This window comes from Hippocampus comes, unplaced genomic scaffold, assembly GCF_001891065.2.
Source record: "Hippocampus comes isolate QL1 unplaced genomic scaffold, H_comes_QL1_v1.1 scaffold149, whole genome shotgun sequence".
In the NCBI taxonomy this organism is placed as follows: domain Eukaryota; kingdom Metazoa; phylum Chordata; class Actinopteri; order Syngnathiformes; family Syngnathidae; genus Hippocampus; species Hippocampus comes.
In genome coordinates, this window is record NW_017805235.1 from 614,956 (window position 1) to 638,316 (window position 23,361).

At 44.0% G+C, this 23,361-nt stretch overlaps 1 protein-coding gene across 2 annotated transcripts in view; it reads left to right on the forward strand.

Moving 5' to 3' along the window:
* cntnap2a (contactin associated protein 2a) overlaps window positions 1-23,361 on the forward strand; it is a 146,654-nt gene that overhangs the window by 43,317 nt on the left and 79,976 nt on the right. For both annotated transcript variants that reach the window (XM_019869397.1, XM_019869396.1), the window contains 2 exons: window positions 16,297-16,407; window positions 22,687-22,880. In XM_019869397.1, the coding sequence (XP_019724956.1) occupies window positions 16,297-16,407; window positions 22,687-22,880 (305 nt within the window). The remainder of the gene's footprint in view (window positions 1-16,296; window positions 16,408-22,686; window positions 22,881-23,361) is intronic.

A 23,361-nucleotide genomic window follows, 5' to 3' on the forward strand; every position in this document is an offset into this window, starting at 1 on the left:
TGTTTCTGAGTGCGCTGTTCATTTTAATGCTAAATGTGATTAGTGCCAGCTGCCCGCCTTTTTAAGGGGAAACACCAGCACAGCGCTTCGAGGTGATCATTCAGGAGTTCATAAAAGGCCCAATTAAAGGCCGCAGGCTCAGGGACAGTTAGTGCTGTCCCTCTGCCTGCAGAAAGTCAAACTACACTCTGTCAGCTTTCTATTTGTGAGGCACTAAACCGCATTTTGTCATTTTCTGCACACTCCCATCGGATTAAAAACCCACCCCGTCCCCACCCCGATTTGATGTCATTCATTTTCCATGTTTCAATTTTGCCTTTGTAGTGTAAACTTCAGATACAGAACTTGATTAAATGTGCTCCTTCAAAATATGATTAACTTCACTGCTTCGTCCATATTTGTCCTCCACGTACTGTGAAACACCTTGAGTTTGTTTGGGACATATTGGGCATCAACTTGTCAGCAACTCATTAGTAAGAACGCGAGTGCATAGAGCAGCTTGTTGCACAACCTCATCACCTTCCCCACCTCGTCCCATCTTAATGAGCCATATTTACAGCACGCAAGACCAAGCGGTTTCACGTTTGTCCACATCGCGACAGCCATTAGTAGACATAACCAGCTGGAGGAAGGTGAAAAGGACGGATGGCAAGGTGAGAGCACGGCGAGGGCTGAATGAAAGGGACGTGGAGGAGAGCAGTACAAAGGTGGAAGGCATCCACAGAAGCAGACCAAGGCATATACTGTCCTCGCGCAGAAGGAGCATGCACTGTGCCTTCCCGTTCATTTGTTCCATCACCGAGGCTCGGAAATTGTTCATGGTGACAAAAGCCGAAAGCGGACACCCAACAGAAAGCAGCGTCGCGCCAGAGAAGAGACAAAGATAAACTTGTCGTCTGCTTAACGTTGTTTGGCGAGCCCCCTTTGGCTTGCGTTGATAAAACTGAAAGGTGGAAAATGTCCAACCGGGGCTGTCAGAGTCAAAGCGCTAACTTTTTGAGATAAATTACAATTTTATAAAGCGTTAAAAAACACAATATAAAAACTCTGTGAACTCGGTTTTATTGACTTTATGAGGAAGCTGACCTCTGCTCGCTTTGCAGCCAAGCTTAGAGCAGAGTCAGTGGTGCAAACAAAGACGGACTGTTACGCACACATTCTGAATCAAACCGGGCTGCTGAGAAGAACCTATTTTTCTTACGTGAGCTCATATACACAAACCCAAACCGTCAATTATCTTCCATCTTATGCAACTGGCACCCCCACACATCTTGTTTTGTCTCACAACAAAGCAACAATACAATATCAGAGAAACAAATCGACGGGAACAAGGTGACCTTTTTTGTCATGCTCACATTAGAGCGGAATTGATATACTGTAATATTCCAACAAACAGAAGAGAATGCATCTTGCATTAGATAAGCGCAAACAAATTATTTTGCCAACATTGATCAAGAACATTTTGTAATAGTTTGTCCATGTCTAGTCTGTGTGGTTGTGCTCTCAATAATGTCAACCTAATATATTTTACAACTATACAAAAACGACATTACCACAAATATTATTTATCGTTATGATACCATATATGCAGAACAGGAGGTGAAGACTTTTCCCAATGTAAACAAAATGTCAGCAAATACCTGGTTTGTCTGGTTTTTGTTTTTGTTTTTTTTTGGGGGGGGGGGTTCCATCCCCCATACATCCCTGTATACTGTTCAGAACTTTGGTATTGAATACCAGGAGCATTTTCAAGCATCATAGTTCATACTGCGCAACTTTAACTTGCTCCCGAATGCTTCCGTTTTTTTGATCTTGCAGTTCACACCACAACAAGGTGGCAAATGAGAGAAAAGCTCAGGGGAACGATGGTGTCAGAAATTGGAGAGATGAGCTGAACTGTGAGGGAGATGACAGTCAAGCGGACAAGGTGAGGGAGAGAGAGAGAGAGAGAGAGAGAGAGAGAGAGAGAGAGAGAGAGAGATGGCTGCCAAGGAAAAATACTCCACAGTGACTGAGCAGCAAAATATAAAACAAGTGGAGACTGGTAGCAATTGAAAAAGGTGGGAAATATGAGGGCGAGTGGGCAAGGGAAGGCAACCAGTCTGAGTGAATATTAGACTGATGAGAGGTGTTCTTTTTGTTGGGTTTTCCAAGCGTGCTTTCAAAAGACCTCTGGGACAAAACGGATAAAAGTGTGTCTTATTTTTCCTCTGGCAGCGATTGCTCCATTTAAATAAATGTGTGTGTGTGTGTGTGTGTGTGTGTGTGTGTGTGTGTGTGTGTGTGTGTGTCTTTAGTGGATTGCCTTGAGCCAGTCTCCCTCCATACTTCAAGGTAAATCAAGCAAGTAAGGTTGTTTGAGCTTCCATTCCCATTGAAAATTAACATTGTAATACCCCCGCTGAGAGAAGCGCGCAGGAAAACAAACAGCACTTTACTTCTTCCCATCAATCGTGAAATCTTTGTCGGGAAACATCTTGAAGCTCTGCTCTCATACTTGCAAGTTGGAAGTGGGCCCCTAAATTGCATTTGGGGGGGGAAACGAGTGGGACGTGTCAGCCACAACCCACAGCAGATATCGCCTGCCTGACAAGTGAGCCTTCACCAACTATCAAGCGGTTGTTTTCACTTTGCCTCTATTGTGGCTTCGGTTCATTTCACCTCCACCAGCAAGCGTTGCTATTTTGCCGATGGCCTTTGTTTTATTCGTGATGGGGCTGCCACCTTTCAGATCTGGATGTAAGGGCCAAATTTCTTTCGGCCGCGTCACGGCAAAACCACGCGGGCGGAAGAAATTTGGCTCCCCAAAACCCTGAATCACATGGATAGTTTGGATTTCATTGACATGATTGAACATGTCATCTTAGCCTCTGGGCTCACTTGCCGGTCGGTCAGTGAGGTTGTTCCAAAAAAAAAAAACCTCGGCTCACTTGCTGGTCAGTGAGGTTGTTCCAAAAAAAAAAAAGTTCAATATGTTCCTCACTTGATGCAAAATGTTGGACGTCTGCGTTGGCTGCACGGGTGGCGAAGTGAGGATGTGAGCGAATGTTTGTTTTAGGCCCTGTAAAATTTGCACAAATGAAGTCAACTTGTGCGGGTGAAAATGTGTTAGCTTTGATCTTCACGTTCTTTGTTTTCATGATGTATCTATTTATTTGTTGTTGTTAGTCCGACTGTGCTTTTGCGCCGCGGCTGCCGCAGACGCGTGTTTGCTCATTCTGATGCTCGTTGCAATAATAGAAGCCGTCCCGTAGCACGCTGTCTGCACTTTGCAGCCGGCAAGCTGTCATAAACAATCTGCTTCAGCAAGAAGCATGGCAGCGGCAGGGGCTCTATAGGCTCCAGACAGATCCGCGCTAAATACATCAGCCCGTCTTTTTTAATGCGCTCCAATCGAAACGAGCAACGGATATGACATTTTGACGGCTGCGTGACAACAGGCTGGCAAGGGAAACTGACCCGGGACTCGGCACTTGGCACTGAACGATGACACTGCGTTGACAGTCATTAGCCTTCTTTTTCACTTTCAAAAAAGCTCACGTGTTTCCAGACTTCCAGCAACAAGTTCTCACACAACTGTATCACACAATCGCTCATTCGAGCCGCTGGGCAACTATTCGCAAATAAAACTGAAAGAAGCTCCAAAAGCAGGCAGAAACAAACTCCACAAACACAGCAGACACACGCAGCCAATCTACTGTCGAAGCGAACGACCTCAGGGAATGGGAGCCTTCTCTTCCAAACAAGACTTGGCTTGGCTTGGCTGGTAAAAAGCGTTTAGTTGGTTGCTGGATAGATGCTGCGGGGATTATTTTGCTAGATCAATTAACTTCAATAATACGACTCCGGACCCGCTTGGCTTGGAATAAAGCTGCGCTGCCCAGCTCGTTCCCTTGCTTCGAGGAGTTCATTTAATTTGGGTGATGATATGTAAGGACCCGGGCAGGTAAAAACAAAGACACGTGTCATTTAGACAAACAACAAAACCTAACCTTGGTGATGCAAAAAGCAGACCGATAAGAAATGGAGAGCTACTGCTTTGTTCTATTGTGAGGTCTTGTAAATTGTAATGACTGGATATCACAGGCAAGGTTAACTGGCCAGTTTGCCTCATCTTTCTGAATTCACGTATAATGTCAATAAATGGCTGATGTGGTTTTGGAGTCAAGGGTAGGGTTACGCATATGTATAAATATGCATTCAAGTCCAGGGTTCCCACTGCCACTTGATATGACTTCATGCTTGAATTTTTTTTTTTTTTTTTGTTGAAAAACTAACACACATTACCACTTACCATTTATCGGACAAGATATAGTGAAATGATCCCTTCTGTCCTTGGTTATTTGTGCAATTATTTTCACAACAAAAAGTTCCGAAAAATGTGTTTGATCGATTATTTCCCTTTTGAAATGTTGCATTCTCAACACAAAGTGTGGCCAACACTTGGTGCTGGTGCCAAGCAGAAGAGCTATTGACCTTTGTTGAATGATTCTGTGTTGTGTTGTTGTTGTTGTTGTTGTTGTTGTTGTGGACGGGGCTGGATAAGTGGCTTCTCACAAAGAAGTACCAAACAAGACATATCTTGAAGTTTTTTAGCAACAAAAGCTCTGGGGCTGACTGCACGAACAGTCACCTCATCATGCTGGTCACGCGCGCGCGCACACACACACACACACACACACACACACACACACACACACACACACACACACACACACACACACACACACACACATGCACTGCATTGGGAAGGCAGTCCACTCCCCCAATTACAGTTGCAGTTGCCAACATGTCCAAGAAATAAAATGTTCAGATCGGAGGCAGGTCACACCAACATTTGTAAGTCCAAATTCTCGAAAACAGTTTCTGATAAAAAGCCACTCTGTAACGGCGAGCATTTAGGCGATATGCAGGGGCACAGATGGGATTTTGAAAAGTGGGAGAGGATGAGGACCAAGCTTATGAAAACTAAGAAAGAATATACAAAGACACACACACACACACACACACACACACACACACACACACACACACACACACACACGCACACCACAGGTGTTTTGGGGCAGTAGGCGGGGTCCACCTGAAACCGGTTGTCAGCCAATCACGGGGCACGCATGGATGAACAACCATTCGCACACACAAAAGTTCGACACACGTAACTGCAAGCAAGCGTGAGCAGACGTCCACATGCGAGACTGTACAATGAATCGCTTTCCACCGGGAGTCATTATTTGTTCCGGTTTTGCCAAAGCAACTTCATTTGCAGTCTGCACGTCTGCATGGGTTCGTAATCACATACAATACATCACTATATGCGACAGGAAGATTTGTTATGTTTGAAGTTGTTTAGTGAGCTGCTCTTGCATAGAGTGCATTTATATCCCATTTGATTAGCGTCGGGAGGGGAAAAACACCGCAGCTCAAAAGAGTAACACCATTTCCAACCCCAATATTATGTTATTTTTTTTCCTCCAGGCCTATTTCAGGGACTTTTGTGTGTGAGTGCGTGTGCATGTATTGTATCAGAGAACAGTCTGTCAGCAAAGGCTCCCAAGAGTCCACACGCCGCACTGTGTGTGCCATTGTTGCGCCTTCCATTCACCTCTCCCAAGGCGCGCTCCCTATTTTCTCTTCCTTCTTCAGCTTACGACCCCACAGACACATCGTGTTCTGAATAGCCAGTCCTCGTAATGGCGTGAGGAACAAACTGGATGGAAATTAAGGGAATAAAATGTTTGCACTTTGACGTTTTGACCATTTGAATGTTTGCTTGACAAATCGTCACCAAGCGCTGATCAGCAAGTAACCGGATTTCTTCAGCGTATTAAGACCTGCGCATTATGATGTACTTTTGAAATTAAAAGCACTCTGTCTGAATGCTAACGGTATTACCAATTGCTGGTGTCTGATGGCGACACTGTATCTCATCAGGGCACATGCGAGGCATTAGCAATTCAACGGTCCTATCAACTTGTCTTTGTTTTTCGAGGACTTGCCTTTCATCACAAAGAGTTCGCCGGATCAACTGCGTATTTTAGCGTTCTGAATAATTCAGTGAGGTTTTCAATCCAAGCCTCAAACTTCAATCTCGGTTCCTTTGATGGTGCCCGCAAATTGGATTACTGCGCCAGGAATAATTGATGAGAAATCAGTTTCCACTGTTGTTATTTCCAAACAAATTACGGTTAAAAGCCTCATTGCTCAGGATTCTGTTCATTTCTGTTCATGACAATGCAATCAAACATAGGAGTTGCATTCACGAGCTTCAGTCATTCGGCTGTATTTTTGAGTCACATTTTAGTTGACTTTTTTTTTTTTTTTTATCTTTCTTAGAATGTTCTGAACTTCTGCTAAAACGGCCGGGATTGAGGGCTTTGCTCCGGTGGCATTCAATGAGTTACAAATGCCAAACTTTCATCCCGCTTGAATAGGCACGTATGTGTCAAATGGAGTATGTATGTGACAGACATGGATTGGGCTGGACGGTATTAGCGAGGAATACGTCCACTAATTGCCACATCAAGCTGTTGTGCCGGAGAAGTCGAAGCGACACGTTTATTACGGCTTGGACAAATGTCAATGCATCGACAGCGCCCTTTCGGTCATGTGGGCAATTAATCAGGCACTGCTTGATCGCATTTGCTAATATTCAGCCGCCGTCAGGTGTCAAGTTGGAGCCTGATGGCAATTCAGATGTATTCGAATAGACGGTAAATTCCCTGCAGAGCCTGTGTCTGAAAATCTTTCTCTTGAGATGGATGGAGGTTGTGAAAGAGTGGGACGAGATCGTTGATGGCTTGCGGCGAAACAATGTGGGTGAAAAGATTGTGGGAAATATCAGGAAAACGCCACACGGCGACTCGGAATCTAGGGCGGATAAGGAAAGGTTCCAGGACATTTTTGGAAGAGACAACAAAAGAGCCCCGGTTGTAACGGAGATGCACAATGCAACAGTTGGAGCCATTTTCTAATCCTCTACATTGGCAGGAAGCGCAATAATCCAGAGGCAGCCGATGTTAACATCGCTCGCTCCTGAAACATGAGTTAATACGTGAGAAGCAAACACGTTAAGTGCTTATTGCCACAACACAAACAAAGCTAACCACCGTAAGCCTCATTTGCTATTGCCGGGCCACGAGCAATTCTAATTCCTGCGCACGCCGTCAGGTATTACTGAATTGGAGAACAATGCTAAATCCCCTTCAGCGAACCCCAGTCACTGCAGAGCTTCAACACAGCTTGCGTTCCCATTAGTCTTCCGCTATATAGATGTGCGCACACACGCAATATGCAAAGTACACGTTTTGTGATTCCGATTCACCCCTGGGAGCCCCGGTGATGCTCCTAGAGAGAATCCTCATTTGTCAACCTGCTGTGGATCTTGAGCAAATGGAGTTCACCTCTAATCACTTCTGGACTCCCCAAGCTAAAGCATTGCTACAATTTATTGGTGTGACCACTGATCCGATAAACACTCTCGGACTCATCCTCGTTGAAGTTCAAATGCAAACATTTTAGTTTGCGCGGGCATTCCTTTGCAAAAGCTGTGTTTTTTTCATATACCGTATTTTCACAACCATTCGACGCACCGTATTGTTGGGCGCAGTCTCACTAACGGGTGCTATTTTGGTATTTTACACATAGACAAAACGCACTGTATTATTGGGCGCAGTTTTACAGTGGTAAAACATACGCCAGCTAAAACATACGGCATGCGTTGCGTGCACGCATGCTAAAAACACGTTAGCTTGAAGCATACGGTAGCATGCTAAGACATACGGATACACGCTAAAAACACGTTTTTAAAAAGGCAACGGAAGCAAAACTGAGTTCGGTTGCATTTTATTTAGCCAGCTTACAATATACTCCCGTTTTTTGATCAATCAAAAAACGTGAGTACACAGTCGAACAAACGTGAGTACACAGTCGAATGGTGACTGTGGAGACGCTTCTGCCGGCTGCTCTTTGATCAACAATCCACCGCTCCAGTTGGTCTTCCAACTCGGGCCACCCCGCCTTCTGTCCACGGAATCTCAGCTTCGTGTTTTTGACTTGGCGAAGCTCGTTCTCCTGCTTCCTCCATTTGCGAACCATGGATTCGTTGACTTGAAATTCTCTCGCGGCTGCTCGATTCCGTAACCGATGGCTTGAAGCTTGAACTGAGCTTTGTAGGCGTGTCTCTTTGTAGAAGTCATTTCGGGGGTTCTTAGAAACCAAAACCGAAGTTGTTTTGCAATAAAGCACATATCCACACTTTATACAGGTGCTGGTACCTGCTAGGGGCGTGCCTTTAGCGTCCACTTACACGTCCACCCTTCACTCATTGGCGGACTTCTTCGCCCCATGCCTGTCCACACTCACGTCAGCCTTTTCTTTCTCTCTCTCTCTCTCTCTCTCTCTCTCTCTCTCTCTCTATTTATGTTTATATATACACGCCCACCCTTCACTGATTGGCCGACTTCTTCGCCGCATGCCTGTCCTCATTCACTTCCGCATTTTCTCTATATAAACAGCGTGTTGGCTCTCTAACACGTTTTGGTACTCAGCGCATACACAAGACGCTCCGCATTATAAGGCGTGCTGTCCACTTTGGAGAAAATTTTAGACTTTTAATGGCGCCTTATAGGTGTGAAAATACGGTATGTCTTTCCATCAATACATTTCCATCACTCCAGCGTAGAGAAAAAAACAAAAAAAAAAAAAACAAAGTCACTTGCACTACTTTCATGCAAATCAGGGGTGTCCAAACTTTTTCGTTCGAAGGCCACATACAGAAAAACGGGAGCTGGAACTTTAAAATTCTTCAACTTTTTGAAACTTTCAAAATGTCAAGAACATCTAGAAAATGAAGCACTTGGAGACAGAGGAAGCATGATGGGAAAATGCCGATGGCTAACATGGGAGGTTTTTAGCCATAAAGTAGACTGTCTTCTGTCAAACTTCATTGACACATCTAGAATGTGAATACATCGCCATACGTGAGTGTTTTTAATTTCTTTCCCTTTTGCCATTGAGCCGATCCCCGTCGCCCCCACCTTGACTACATTGGCGTCAAGCTGACATTCAGAACATATTGTCTCTCGGCTTGACGGAGTTTGGGGCTGACGAAGGGGTTGGAGGGCAGTGGAGGGAGGGATATTATGGGCTTCTGTTGCCAGATTGGCAGCAAATCATCTTTATGAGCGTTGAACGAGGGAGAGAGATGGAGGCTCATGATTTCTTCCTGACGTCTCCAGGGGAAATGACTAAAGCCCGTCCGGACTCCTCCAACAACTAGTGATTCACAGATTGCTCTGCGACCGACCCGCAGTGCGGTGCAGTCACGATGAGGAAAACATAAACTCACTGGGCCTTTTTTATTGGGCACCGTTCTCGTGTGTTTTATTGTCCCCCTTGCCGATTCCCTTGCGCTATTAGAAGATGGTATGCATGTAAAATCCCGAAAATGCATTTTTGCATGACACACCGAGTATGAAAATCTGAGACGGCTTGTTTTTGCAGAGTCCCTTTCACACACGGGATGTTCCTAAGCTCTGGATGAAGCTTGATATCAACATGGATGTAGGTGCAGGTTGGACTCAACTGTTCATGACGGTATATTGCCTCCAATTAAATTAAAACCTTGACCTGCGCTTGGCTGCATGGCTCCCACTCTCCTACAACCTCTGCGTAAAGCCCATCCACTTTCTAATCCGCTTCACTGGCTTAAGCGAGCATTCTCAGATCTTCATACTCTTAGTATGTCGTGTGTGTGTGTGTGTGTGTGCGCGCACAGTCCCAGATTGCTCAATGAGCTCCTGCTTTAGTAAATCAGCAGGTAATTGCACGCAGATTGTCAGTGCAAATGAAATGAAAGCTGTACTTTGTGACGTGGCCTCTTAGCACTTTTGCGCAATTCATCCTGAGAGTCACACAGCCTTGCCAACATTGGAAGAATTCCACAGAACAAATGGCGTCAGAATTGGTTTGAAAAAAGTAATAATAATCATAATATTTCTCAGATTCTTGGTGCTCTGCATGCATAAAATACAAGCCTGCTGATAGTCTCAAACACAAACACAGATGCTTTCTTCCTCCACGCTAGTATAAATGTGAGAGCCGGAGGCTAATGATTCATACTGCTCTGAGCAGATTTTTTTTTTTGTCTAGGCTGAGGCTTCACCGACTCAAGCTGTTATAACTGATGTGACCGGCGGTGCAATCCGTGGGTCAAAAGGGAGGATACAAAAGCAAAAGGAGGAAATGGAAGTCAATGAATGAGTAAGAAAATGTTGAATCCCCAATCCTAGTGAATCAACTGCATGTTATTATACCAGTGGCGGGCGGGTGTCTTTCGGATGTGGGCCTTCACGCAGACCTTTCAGTTTTTCATAATGTCCGCCTTTAAAGTGATTTTTTTTTTTCAGTCATGTCCAATCGTCATCTTGCAACTCAGAGTTTGAAAGGCTCTGGGAAGTTTCACATTGTTGTGGCAACACGTAGAAATCTGATCAGACAAAAATGAAGAAATAAATATCATCCCACAAACAGCTGGGAACAGAGGCAAGCCAAGACACATGCTATGAAATAAGGACAAAAGGACCATTGTGAATCCATGTATCCAATTTCATATGAGGTTTTCACTGCAAGTCAGTGCTTTTGATGTTTAGGGCAGCGGAGAAGGTGATGAAGGCCCTCGGCGCGTGCTGCTGCATGCTCCCATTCGGATTGTCAAGTGCCAAACTGTCTCTGGGTAGTTGGCCAATTTGCTTGGACTAATTAAAATATTCCTGTGGTCGTTTATATTTGCACCGTGTTTGACCTTGAATATTCTGACTAGAATCGCAAATATCTCATCATCCCTCAAGCTTTTCAGTTCACATATTTCTCTACACACTGTCCCTCTTCAATGACCTTGTCATTGGAAGCTGCAGTACATGAATTCCTCTGTCCCTCTGGGCAGTGGGCTTTTCCCAATATGTAAGAGGGGGGGTGGGGGGGAAGACACCAGAGGGGTTCCACCTGGGGTTGTTCGTCAACCTGAGTACAATATCCCATAAAACCAGCATTGATTACCAATGACAGAGAGACCCATTCATCTGTGCAGGACTTGAACTCACAGGGTCAATAATAGATGAACATCAAGTACAGTAGAAAAGCTTATTGACTGCTAACGAACAAAGTGATTGCAAGGTGTATGCGACTACGATTAAAATGTGCTCCCATGTCATGCACCAACCAAATAGTCGAAGTTCATGACACAAAGACATAAAATGTGACTTCTTCCATGCAGCTTCAAAGACATGGAGAACAAGGTGACATATGGGGAGGTGTTAACCACGTGTGAGAGGGATGAATGGACATAATAGAACGAATAACTCCCTACCTCTCACCCTGAGGGGTGTGGAGATGGATTCCACTTGCACACCGTACATCGAGAAACAGAGGCAAAGAATTATCCTTGTCTGAGAGAAAAAAAGACAACTAATTTCAATGTCAAGCCTGGTGGGGGGGTCCGTAGATGAAAAACTTTTTTGTTATGTGTCGCGCAAATGCATTTCCCACTGACTTGACTATTCCATTTTCACAAAATTCAATTCAAATTTGGAAAAGAAAAGTTTTGGCACCTTATCATTGAGATAAATTGTTATTTTAGACACCCCGGAGGTGCTGCGTGATTTGAAATTGGATAGTCTGCGCCTTCCACCCCTGCTGATGGATCAATGCGGGCAAAGATTCAGAATGTAACACTGTGCTGAAACAACCAGAAGACAAGGTGTGCGATACACACCGAGAGTCATATACACCTACGGGCCAGAACATTAAGAACCCCTCCACAGTGAAGGTCAAAATATGAGAAATGGGGCAAAGTGCAAATACTTTACGTGTAGGGTCAAATGAATACTTTGCTAGTCTGCGTCAACATTTTAATTGTGAATTCAGAATTGTGATCTTTGTCAAGGAAGATTTTCCCGATGTGCAGTAGCTCTTGTTTGATTGTGCAATTGCATCTGACGAAATGCCCAGAAGGTTTCTGGTGTCTTGTCACTGAGATGACGACCTTCTGTGGCTCCTTCATGGCACTTTGCAAAACTTCAACCCATTGTCAAATTGAAACACAAAAGTCTCTGAGATATACAGTAGTGAGTGTTACATACCTACCAGTAATGCATCCCCTGGATGTACTGAGCCTATATGTATATGTGTGCAGAATATAGATAGTCACAAGCAAGTGTAGTGGCAATTAGAAGAGCTCTTTAGATGCGGTGGAACATCTGTTAATTTTGTGTGCCGGCCTGTCCGATCGTCTCTTTGAAAACCACCTGGGAGTTGCTGTCGTGCAGCACCAGGTGTCCAGGTCAGCTTGCGTATGTGGATGATCGCTAATTAGCAAGTGTCCCTTTGCCCACTTCCAGATGAGGGAAAAGAAGTTCAAAAGCTTTTGACATTTGAAAAATAAAAAAGTGGGATCAGATATGCTTTCATTTGACAGATCTGTCCTTTCGATTGTATATTTTGCAAAAGTATTTGACGCAACAACACAATGATTTAATGTCTCTATGTCTATTTGCTGCCGTTCCTAATTTTAGCTTATGATGTATGTATTACATTTATGACTTTGACAGGCTCCCAAGCCTACATTCCACAGAGTTCCCTATCCCGGAGAAAATGAAGCAAAGACGAGTTTCTCACAGTTGTCTGATTTGTAATCAACTGATGAGCCACAGCTCGCGCTGCGATTCTGGAACATGTTATGTATTTTATTTATATAAAACACAAAAACAAGATGGCCGACTTAATGGATATTACAGAAAAAGTAGGTCAATAGGCATCGGGCAGCGGGCAGGGCATCAGGGCAAATCAAAATAGAATTTTGTGGATGACCTCATCATCTGCCCCAGACAGTGAATGTGATGAAAATATCTCCAGGATGAAATCAACAAATCCGAGCCAATGGAAAGCAGGCTTCTTCCAGCTCCGCCAGGGAGCAGAAAACGCAGACGGAGCAAGTCGCCCACACTTTGAGAGAGTCGGTCTGGACTGCAGACCCGTGCGGCTGCTGATACTTTTGACAACCTCCACTGTGTTCATGATCGGAGTCCACAAAAAGCCTCCAGGTTCCCCAAACTTCGGCAGTCTCTGCTGTCAAAAGACCAGGCTGGCCAACGCAGTGAAAAGGTTGCGTGGAAAGTTCTTCTGTCATGAAATAAAGATTTTGCAGTATTGTTGGTGGTCTGGAAAAGAACACCCGATGTTCTGACCCTATTATTCATGTGAGCTTGTTGAACACGTGCTCGCTGTGTCACTTGTGAATTATGCATTAGTTTATGCATTTATGCATAGAAGCGGTGAACCGGGCAGCTTCGATGTTAAACACTTGGATTCATAAGAGAGGTCAATGTGGCGGCTGCATTAGCCGAGTAACATCCCAGCCCAAATGTTGTTGAATGGCTGCGATTTGGTTCAACTGATTTTAGGTTGCCCGCAGCCCTGTTACGATTTCATTGAAGCCGACTCTCTTTCGCCCCAGAGATGTTCCACCAATGGAAAGTCATTTGAGAAGCAGCCAAACCAACTGTGGCTCCCCTCCCAAATGTTGGCAGGAAGCTCAACACATTTCCTCCTTCCTAATTTCCCAGACCGTGTGTGCGCGCGCGCAGGCACACACACACACACACACACACACACACACACACACACACACACACACACACGCACGCACATTATTTACCTGACTCAAAGTGTCAATAAGAAGACTTTGGTCGACAGCCATTTGCATTTGCCCTCAGCTTCTGCCTTCATTCTGCCTGCCTCCCGCCCCCTTTTCCCTTTCCCTCTCTCAATGTTTCTATCACACTCTGTTCAGCTATTCTTAGTGCCCTTTGTTTTTGTTTACCCCCCCCCCCTCCTCTGTTGATCCGATAATAACTGTTAGTTGCTGTCTTGAAAAGAGGAGTCATCCTTTGACATGAGCCACTCTCGATAACACTTACGGCAAAGTTGTCTGCGTGCATTTCCGAACCGCAAGACACCCAAACTCATTTTCAGCAGCCGGTTGTGAATGCAGGCATGAGCTATTTATAACGCGACAAAGTATGTTTCTAATGGCTTTCGTGACACGAGTTCCCTGCTCTGAACTCACGTTCATATTTTAAATCCTAAAACAAAGTCCAAGGTAGTATCATTTTAATAAGATATAGGCTGCAAACCCAAATTATACAGGGCTGTGCTTGAGCCCTCATTACTTTGTGTGTGTGCGTGTGTGCATGCATGTGTGTTGCCATGTCGTAACAAGCCGAGAAAATACGCCATACACTTTACTTGCTCTCCATGAAGGGCACTGCAGACTACTTCCCATGCAGAAACACACCCAAGTTATTGAGCCAAGGTGCTCTTGATTTATTTATTTGACTCTGCGAGTGGGCTTGTGACACAGCATAATATGTCTAAGCAGCCAACTGGCCGAGCCCTCTTACACACTCTCCCAAACACAAACATGCAGACGATGCAAACAATAGTCTCCCACTCTAAATCTGACTCTCACACTCCGGTGCACACAATACGATGGGCCGTGACAGAGAGCTATGGACTGCATCTACTTGGCCTGGCACACCGCATTTCTCTCGGCATGAAAGCTAATGTACTGGAAGAAATGAGTGTGTTTGTTGCTTTTATGTGCGTTTATGTCAGAGTGATAAGATTCTTACTGTCCTTGTAGAAAAAGAAACAAAAAAAAAGCTGACCGCAGCTTCCTTTCATGGCGACATGGAAACAATTTTTGCTCACATATAACAGCAATAAAGAATCCTTTTTGATCGTTGCCAAATGTTTTGGTTTTTTTTTTTCTCCTTCGGACCTATTGCCATTCCGGACCATATCGTGACTCTCAACCAGGCTGCCGTGGCACAGTAGTGTGCATTGAGAGCTCTGTCTGGGTGCCACAGAAATTCATTTGCAATAGATGTGTCCTTGGCTCATAAAGGTAGAGAAATATTGCTCCAAATCAGGGATGTCCAAACTATGGCCCAGAGGCCATTTGTGGTCCCTTCATCCGTTTTTCAGTGGCCCGCGACATATATTAAAAATGACTTCTGACACGGCCCACGAGGCTAGTTAAAAAAAATAAATAAATAAATACATAAGTAAATAAAATAAAAAAGGGTGGCGGGGGGCAGAGTGAGAAAGTAGGGTGTCGAAAAGAAATACCTACACAAAAATAAATGGATTCACATTTTGCACAGCTTTTTGTAGATATGCAAAAAAAAAACAAATGAACTCCTGTATTTTTTGAATTGTTCAATTGATTGCTGAGCACATTTTGAAGCCATCTGCTCGCCAAAACAGCTCCAACTCCAATGAAGTGTGATGAAGGTCGGAAATGGGTTCCCAAGCGGTGTTAAAGATGAGCTTATATTGTGGCGTTAACACACTGAAAATGTTTACCAAGTGCACTTGAATAGAAAATTGTTTTTTTTTTCCCCTCTTGCAACAGATTAACATGCTAAATTATGCACTTCAGCAGTCATAAAGCACAAAGTACTTTGAAGAGTTTGTAACTGCTTTCAAAATGCAATTTGTTCCACATTACCATACTGACTTCTTGAAAGCTTGTTTCTCAGCCATAGTGCACACCAGTACAGATACTTGACTGAATTTTCAAAGCTTTGTAAAAATTACAGTGTTATTCAAGAAAGATTCAAACACGGTTGACTTTTGACTCTTAATATGCAGTCTGTTTTCATAAGAACTCAGAGCAATTCTGTCCAAAATGCATCTTACACTTAGAAAAGTGACCGTCGTAGAATTGTTTCAGTCGTTTTTGAGAAATGTCCTGGTCTATATTGTACATGTGACAGTTTTTTTTTAGTAGCGCGTACAACAGGAATTTTCCAGTCATTGTGACACTCATAATTAAGTAAAGGCAGTTTACCACTTCTGAAAATATTGCAATAACTTAATACGGTAACCTTTCTGGAGATGCTAGAAGGAAATACGATACGGACGAACTCTACCAAACACAATTTTATGCACACTTTACTATTTGACTGCCAAAAGGACTTATCACAATGTTTCCACATGACTCGTCAAATGTCTAACAGGTAGCTCATTGCAACCTTCAGCTGTGCTCATGTGTCTTCTGTTTTTTGGGATTTTTTTTTTTTTTTTTTTTTTTTTTTAGTAGTTAGTGGGTTATTGTGAGTTTAGAACAAAAAACATCTGCAAATACCCTTACTTTTTCTGAATTCATCCACATGTTTTATCCCCCCCCCATCTTTGCTTCCCTGATTCTAAATCTCATTTCTCTCTTCACAGCAAAATGTGACAATGCACTGGCCTCCCCATTGCCGCACACAGCCTTCTCCAGCTCATCTGTCTTCTCAAATGGATATGCACCTGGTTATGCAAAGCTCAACAGGCGAGGAGGTAAGGCTGACACAAACACACGCGCACACACACACACACACACACACACACACACACACACACACACACACACACACACACACACACTTCGTGAAACTTGCAGCACACTTCTATTCATCTGATGTTAAAAGACGCTGTTGTGTTTTCATTTCATTTCATTTTTCAAATGCATTGCTTGTTAAGATTGCGACATTATCTTGTCATCCAAGACTGAATCTCAATTCCCAGGGGAAAAAAAAGAGGAAAAGAAGAGAACGTACCCCCATCCCACCCTAATCATGTTTTAATCACTATTTTTTTTCATTACATTTGGCATTTAAAGGAAATTGAAACGAACCAATCAATTAGCGCATTGGTGAACAAGAAGTGCATTTGGAGTTTTGATTCTTTCTTTGTCGGATCCAAACTCCAAAGTGTTTATGGAGGACAACCATGAAGGAGCACCAAAGAATTCTCAACCGAGTACATTTGCATCATGGCACATTTGCTACTTAATCCTACCTTGTGCTAGACTCACCCTGACAGAGAGAGTTGCCCATCACATGCCAGAAACGTTTTTTAGAAACAGCTAGATGAGCCGCACATTGGGAATCACATGATCTGCCCCTCTCCGCACAAGTGCGCTGCCAATCCAAGACGCATGCCTTGCGGATACCGGTTAAAAGAGAAGAAGGATGAAGAGCAGGGAAGTAAATGAGAGGTGAGGGAATGAGGGCTTGTGGCAAATTGCAGAGAGGACACAGAGGAAATGAAGATGAGGAGGGGTGAGAGGGACAGGTGCCTTCCTTGGGCCGCTGGCTAAAATAAGACAAGATTAATGGCGAGCTTGTTGTCCACATTTATGTCCATCACCACAACAATAAAAGTCATGTCAAGTATTATTAAAGGCAGCGCTATAAATGGGCCGGGAGACAGCCGTACAAAGTACTGGCGCTTCTCAATTTTAGCCCGGAGGGTACTGAGACTTTTTAGGGCAGACTGGGATTTCGCATGAGCCCACGGTACCCTCTCGTTTGATTTCTCTCTCTCTCTCTCTCTCTCTCTCTCTCTCGTTGTCATTTAGACATGTTCAAGAAACTGCAAAAATACTCATAACCTAACGCATCACCAACGCAAAGGCTAAGTTCAAAATAAAAGCTTTCCAAATATGACATTGATGTCAGTGCCATCGCCTTCATAGGTTTTTATTTTGATTTTGGCTCGCTCGACTTGTCTTTTCGACATTCAGGCTGGCCTTGTCACAGTTTGGATCGTTTTGTGTAGTTTCGTCATGAACATCGCGGCTCACCAGTTTTCTCGGGTTTTGGTCACGTGACGTTCGCATTCTGATCCCTTCGGCACTGTGATGTCATTTTCACTCGACAGCAAGTTGCAAAATGGCCACCGCCCACTGCGATGGATGAAAAGGTGTGGATTTTGCCGCGCGAGTCAGATGGCGCAAATGTCGTCATCATCAGAAAGCCGTGTCAAAACGCGCGCTTGAGTTATGCAAACAACTTCATGCATGTGTACTCTTCGACCTTCTAGATTTCGGATTGCAGAAAGAGGCCAAGCATGACATTGCTGTGGCTAATCCCTTAAATTCCATTTCCTTCTTGTCGCCCGTCTTACTTTACTCATTCAACTGTGTCTTTTTCCTTGACCCCGTCGCCGTCTTTCCATCACATCCATTTCTTTTCTGTTCTCCAACTCATCTTGCTCTCGCCACTTTCCATTTTCGAAAATTACATTCTCAATCCCACTTGCTGTTTTCTCCCTAGAAGTGTAAATAGACTTTTTTTTTCTTCCTTCTTTTCCTACCCCTCCCCAAAACATTTCATTTATTGAAACGAGTGACATCACTGCGGTCCAACTGTGCTGTTACTTCTTGACAATTATCCCCATCCATCTTAGTTATTGATTTTTTTTTTTTTTTTATCTTGCGTGCCATCTTGTAAAGTTGTTTGATGTCCTGAGCCATTGCACTCATCCGTCGATAATGGCGGGCCGCTTCTAATTAAATTACTGCGACTCCATGTGCTCCGTGTGCTCCGTGACAGAAAGATGAAGCGCTGGCAAGAGGGCAAAGCAGCTGTTGACTCTCTCTCGGGATGCTCGCGACACAATTCATTTCCAGGATGACTCTGTGTTAATGTTGCTACGTGAAGAACTTTGGAAAAACACCCCCCCCCCTCACCGTCAGACAAAAAATGGATGAAGCCCGCTTGTGCAAAAACACACTTTTTGCATGCATCAATGTATAATTGAGTAAAATAGTCTTAAATTCTCAGCTATATCAGGATACATCATTTAAAACATGCAGGCGATGTCGTACCTCACCAAAGTCCAAACTGAAAAAAATAGTGCTCATGCCCAATGAAAGTGACAACAACAACATTTGATGTTCCCGCTCTACTTTCTACTCATTACATTGTGTCCAGCCCCTCACCGTCAGACACAAAATGGATGAAGCCTGCTTGTGCAAAAACACACTTTTTGCATACTTCAATGTATAATTGAGTAAAATAGTCTTCAATGCTCAGCTATATAAGGATACATCATTTAAAACATGCAGACGATGTCGTACCTCACCAAAGTCAAAACTGAAATAAAATAGTGCTCATGCCCAATGAGAGTGACAACAACAACATTTGATTTTCCCGCTCTACTTTCTACTCATTACATTGTGTCCATTTCTATTCAATATAAATTCTTCATCCCAGCAAGTTCAAATCCAGCAGTACTTTGCATTGACTGTTTAATTCCTACACTACAGACAGGAATCCGAGCCCAACTCACCATCAGTGCGGTTATCGAAGAACATCTTTTGCAAAACCGTCAGCATATATTTGGACCGCTCAGGACAAGAATGAAGGAATATTTTCTCATATTAAAAAAAAAAAAAAAACCAAATTCTTCGTCCCAGCAAGTTCAAGTCCAGCAATACTTTGCATTGACTGTTTAATTCCTACACGACTGACAGGAATCCGAGCCCAACTCACCATCAGTGCGGTTATCGAAGAACATCTTTTGCAAAACCGTCAGCATATATTTGGACCACTCAGGACAAGAATGAAGGAATATTTTCTCATATTTAAAAAAAAAAAACAAAAAAAAAAACCTCAAAACAACAAAGCAGAGCTGCATCCTTTCTTTTATGACAGCCTGTGGAGTTGCGACATGTTAAACTTGTTTCCAAGCATCACAATAATCATGTTATTTCATTCGTCACTCTGAAAGACGTTTGCAGGATTTGCGCTGACCGCCAGCTGTCAAAGATTCTTTTTCATCCGGGCGCATATCTGTCTTCCAAGTTAAATGCTCTGCGGAGAGTTCAAATGTTTTTCTTTCCTCTCTCTGGGGGACAGTCCAATAATTGTACCGCACCCCCAACGTGTAGGAACCCAAACCGTGTTCACACTTAAACTCGCCCTTTTCCCTCATTCTTCTCTGCCAGAAGCATTTTCCGCTCGGTGATTTGTTGTCTTAGGTTAGCGCCGGTCATTTCTCTCTCACAAGAAACAACAGAGAAGGCAGTCAGCTTGACAGCCTAACAAGAGATGAACAAAGGCAAGAAACGCCGGTGGTGAAACACGCCGAGGCAGTGCAACTCTGTTTGATTCCAGTTGAAAGGAACCAAAGGGAGCTTTCATAGCCTTCCTTGAGGTCGGCTCTAATGACACAGCCGAGGGTTTCGTCAATGCCGCGAATTGAGACATCATGACGGGTGATCTGCCCTCGCTCTACCGGGCGTGAGGTTTTGGAAAAAGCTGTCACTTTTAAGAATCATCCCATACAATTCCACTTGGATTGGCCAACGTATTCCCCTATTCTTTAGCGAGTCTTCAGGCCAGAAATCCTCCTGATGTTAACTTGACAGTCTTGAATTTGCAGTGATGTGGCGCGACTCGGTTTCACATTGAGAGGTGTTGGCAATCTAAACCCAGCATGCGAAAGCAAGCAATTTGATGGAGCTCTAACACGGAATCATAGGCGACGTTCACACCGCAGGCCGTTCTGGCTTACGAGTTGCTGGTTTTAAAATGAGAAACGTTCGCACCAAAAAAAAAAAACATGCATATTGTCTTTGATATGACATGAAAGGGACAGGAGGGCGCAGATGGAATGATCAGTTAAAATCAAAATAGAGAGGAAGGTCTTCACCACAGCAACAAGTGAATCCCAATTTCGTTGACAATAAAGGTTCTAATTTAAAAAAATCTCAATTTTTATTTGGCCCTACACACTGTATGGCGTCTTTTCAACTTTCCCCCCCTTTAGTCTGTCAACCTCTTGTCATTTCCCTCCATTCTCCCGATGGCGCTCACCTTTGACCGCACCTCTTGGCTCTTCTTTCTGCAGACCTCTCTTTCTCCAACCGATGCGAGCATTTGCCCATTTCGTTCCTGGACCGCTTCTTTTTCTTGTGTGCCTTTTCTAAACTCCCACACATCCTTACAGTTTTCTCCCGCTGACATGTAACGGTCAATATTAAATTCAATCTTGTATTCGTTTGTTGACTTACGGTATGCATTCTTCCTGATCTTTTTCCATCACTCATCTCCATCTGTGTGCGCGCGCTATTTTTTCTTCCCCAATCATACCAACCAACGCAACGTACGGTTTAAAAGTACTCAATTATTCGTGAAACCAAAATGACATATTTGTGAGGATTTTCAGCGTACAAATGCTGCAGTTACTCGATGATCATTCCTGTGATGTCTTCATCAATCAGCCAGAGAGCACAAAGTGAAAGAAATGATTTTTTGCCTCTAAATGTCTTCATTCGCTAAAGTGTTTTGGAGATAACTTGTGTTATTCTCTTAATCATAAATGGCTCTTTTGTATCTCCGAATTTTGAGAAAAGTTGGTCAACAAATTTAGTAGTAGCGATGGCACCTCTTTTTCTGCCAGCCTCCCTTCTCCCTCTGCCCACCTTCACCTTTTTGATGATAATAAATATTTGTGTCTTGGTGCACACCGCACCCTAAGCATCCTATCAGCGACTTTATTAACGGACTCTCAGAATGCGGCAAAAGTTTCCAACAAGGTGAGGTTGAACTTTGAATGAAAAGACATTCAACTCTGGCAGCGGCCGTCCATTTATCATCACTTCTTGTTGAAGCGCGGGCAGTCATGGTTTGCGACTTTGCATTCGCTTGCGCTGTCTCCTGCCTTTTAGCCAGAACTTTTGCAATTTTCGTTTTGTGTTTCACGTGATTTGAAGCACCCGCGTTCTACTCGATGTAACCTCTCTCATCACTTTGGAATGGGCTCATTTGGGCTCTCCCTCGCCCAGGTTTCTCATTCTTTCATTTTTGCCTTGCGCTCCCGTCGCCCTCTCTCCACTTTTGCCCTCATCCATCATTTTGCCGGAACAACGCTCCCTTTTTCTTTCCCTCTTCCGTCCCATCCGCTTGCCGTCTCATCTCTTGCCTCCCCACAAAACGGAAGCCGTAAAACCTGCGCTCCTTCCTCCCTTTCCATGGCTTACCTCATCCATCTCTCTTACGCTAATCTTCCATGTCTTCAGCCTCCTCCCCCTCCTCCTCATCAATGCACCATCTTGCCAGTCACCCCAACTCTGCATCCTGGCATCTTTCTCAAAGCGTCACATCGCCTCGGCCATCGTCCACTCCGCTAACTTCAATGTCGCCTTTGTTTACCCTTCACTGTCCTGCTAACTCCACCCCAAAAAATTCTCTCCCTGCACCCATTAACCCTCTTTTTTTTGTGTGTGTGGTTTTTTTTTTTGTGTGTGTGTGGGCGGGGGGGGGTGTGAAGGGCTTTGAAGCAATGGTTTTTGAGGTATTGACATTCCACAGATACTGATCCAGTTTATCTGTCAGGGCCGCAGCGCAATAGCTGTGTAATTGGATAAGATACGTGTATTGGATTTTTGTCATCCCTGTTCGGCTTACACTATTTTATCATGTGACATCATCGCTCATGTCCCCTTCACATAGCTTAATAGCTACTCCCATCCTTGTTTTCTCTATGCCTCCCTCCTTCCCGCTTTGACCTTATAAAACCAGTTTCAATTGTCAGTTTTTGTAGAATTGCGACATCATTATCTGTTTATATTCTTGACAAAACAGAATCCAACACTCATTGTAGAATGACTATAAAAAGGCCATTTTTTTTTGGGGCGATTCATCACCCACTCACAATTGTGAATGTATACGTGCACATTTGTCTGCCTATCTTTGGCACTAAATGAGTTCCGGGGGGCTTCTTACAACTGTATGTTAGTGGGGCGTTCAACCAGAACCTGATTTAAAAATGTCCTGAACTCTTCAGGTGCAGGTGGCTGGTCCCCACTCGATAGCGATCACTACCAGTGGCTGCAGGTGGACCTGGGCTCCCGAAAACAACTGAGCGCCATTGCCACGCAGGGTCGCTACAGCAGCTCCGATTGGACAACGCGCTACCGTCTGCTCTATAGTGACACGGGAAGGAACTGGAAACCTTATCACCAGGATGGCAACATTTGGGTGAGTACTGCATCGTTCGTGTTTGTGTCATTCTAATCCATCCGGTTATCGCCAAAATTTTTTGTGCCGCAGAGAGGTACTGTATATCCAAACTTCGCAAACTGGCTTCCATTCAGTGCTGGGGTGGGGTCAACAGAGCTTTATAGGTCGACAACAGTACGGCTAAATCTACAAAGTCAAATAGGGTATTCTGAGGTGTCAGTTTAACGCTGGTGTTGAGCCCGGACAGAATCGAATTGAGCACAGTCACAGCGGAACTCAACCGCTATGGGAATTGTTGGCGTGATAGGACGTTCGAGGACATTGTTTTCATGCCTCAGATATGTCGTCAGGAGACTGGGAACGGCAAGATATAGCGCCGCACATAAGATCAAGCAACGCCAAGCCACACTAGAGCACAGTGTAAATGTGAAAAGTAAGCACGCTCTAAAATTGCACAAACATGGACAAATGACCACCAAAAAAAAAAGAAAAATGGCTC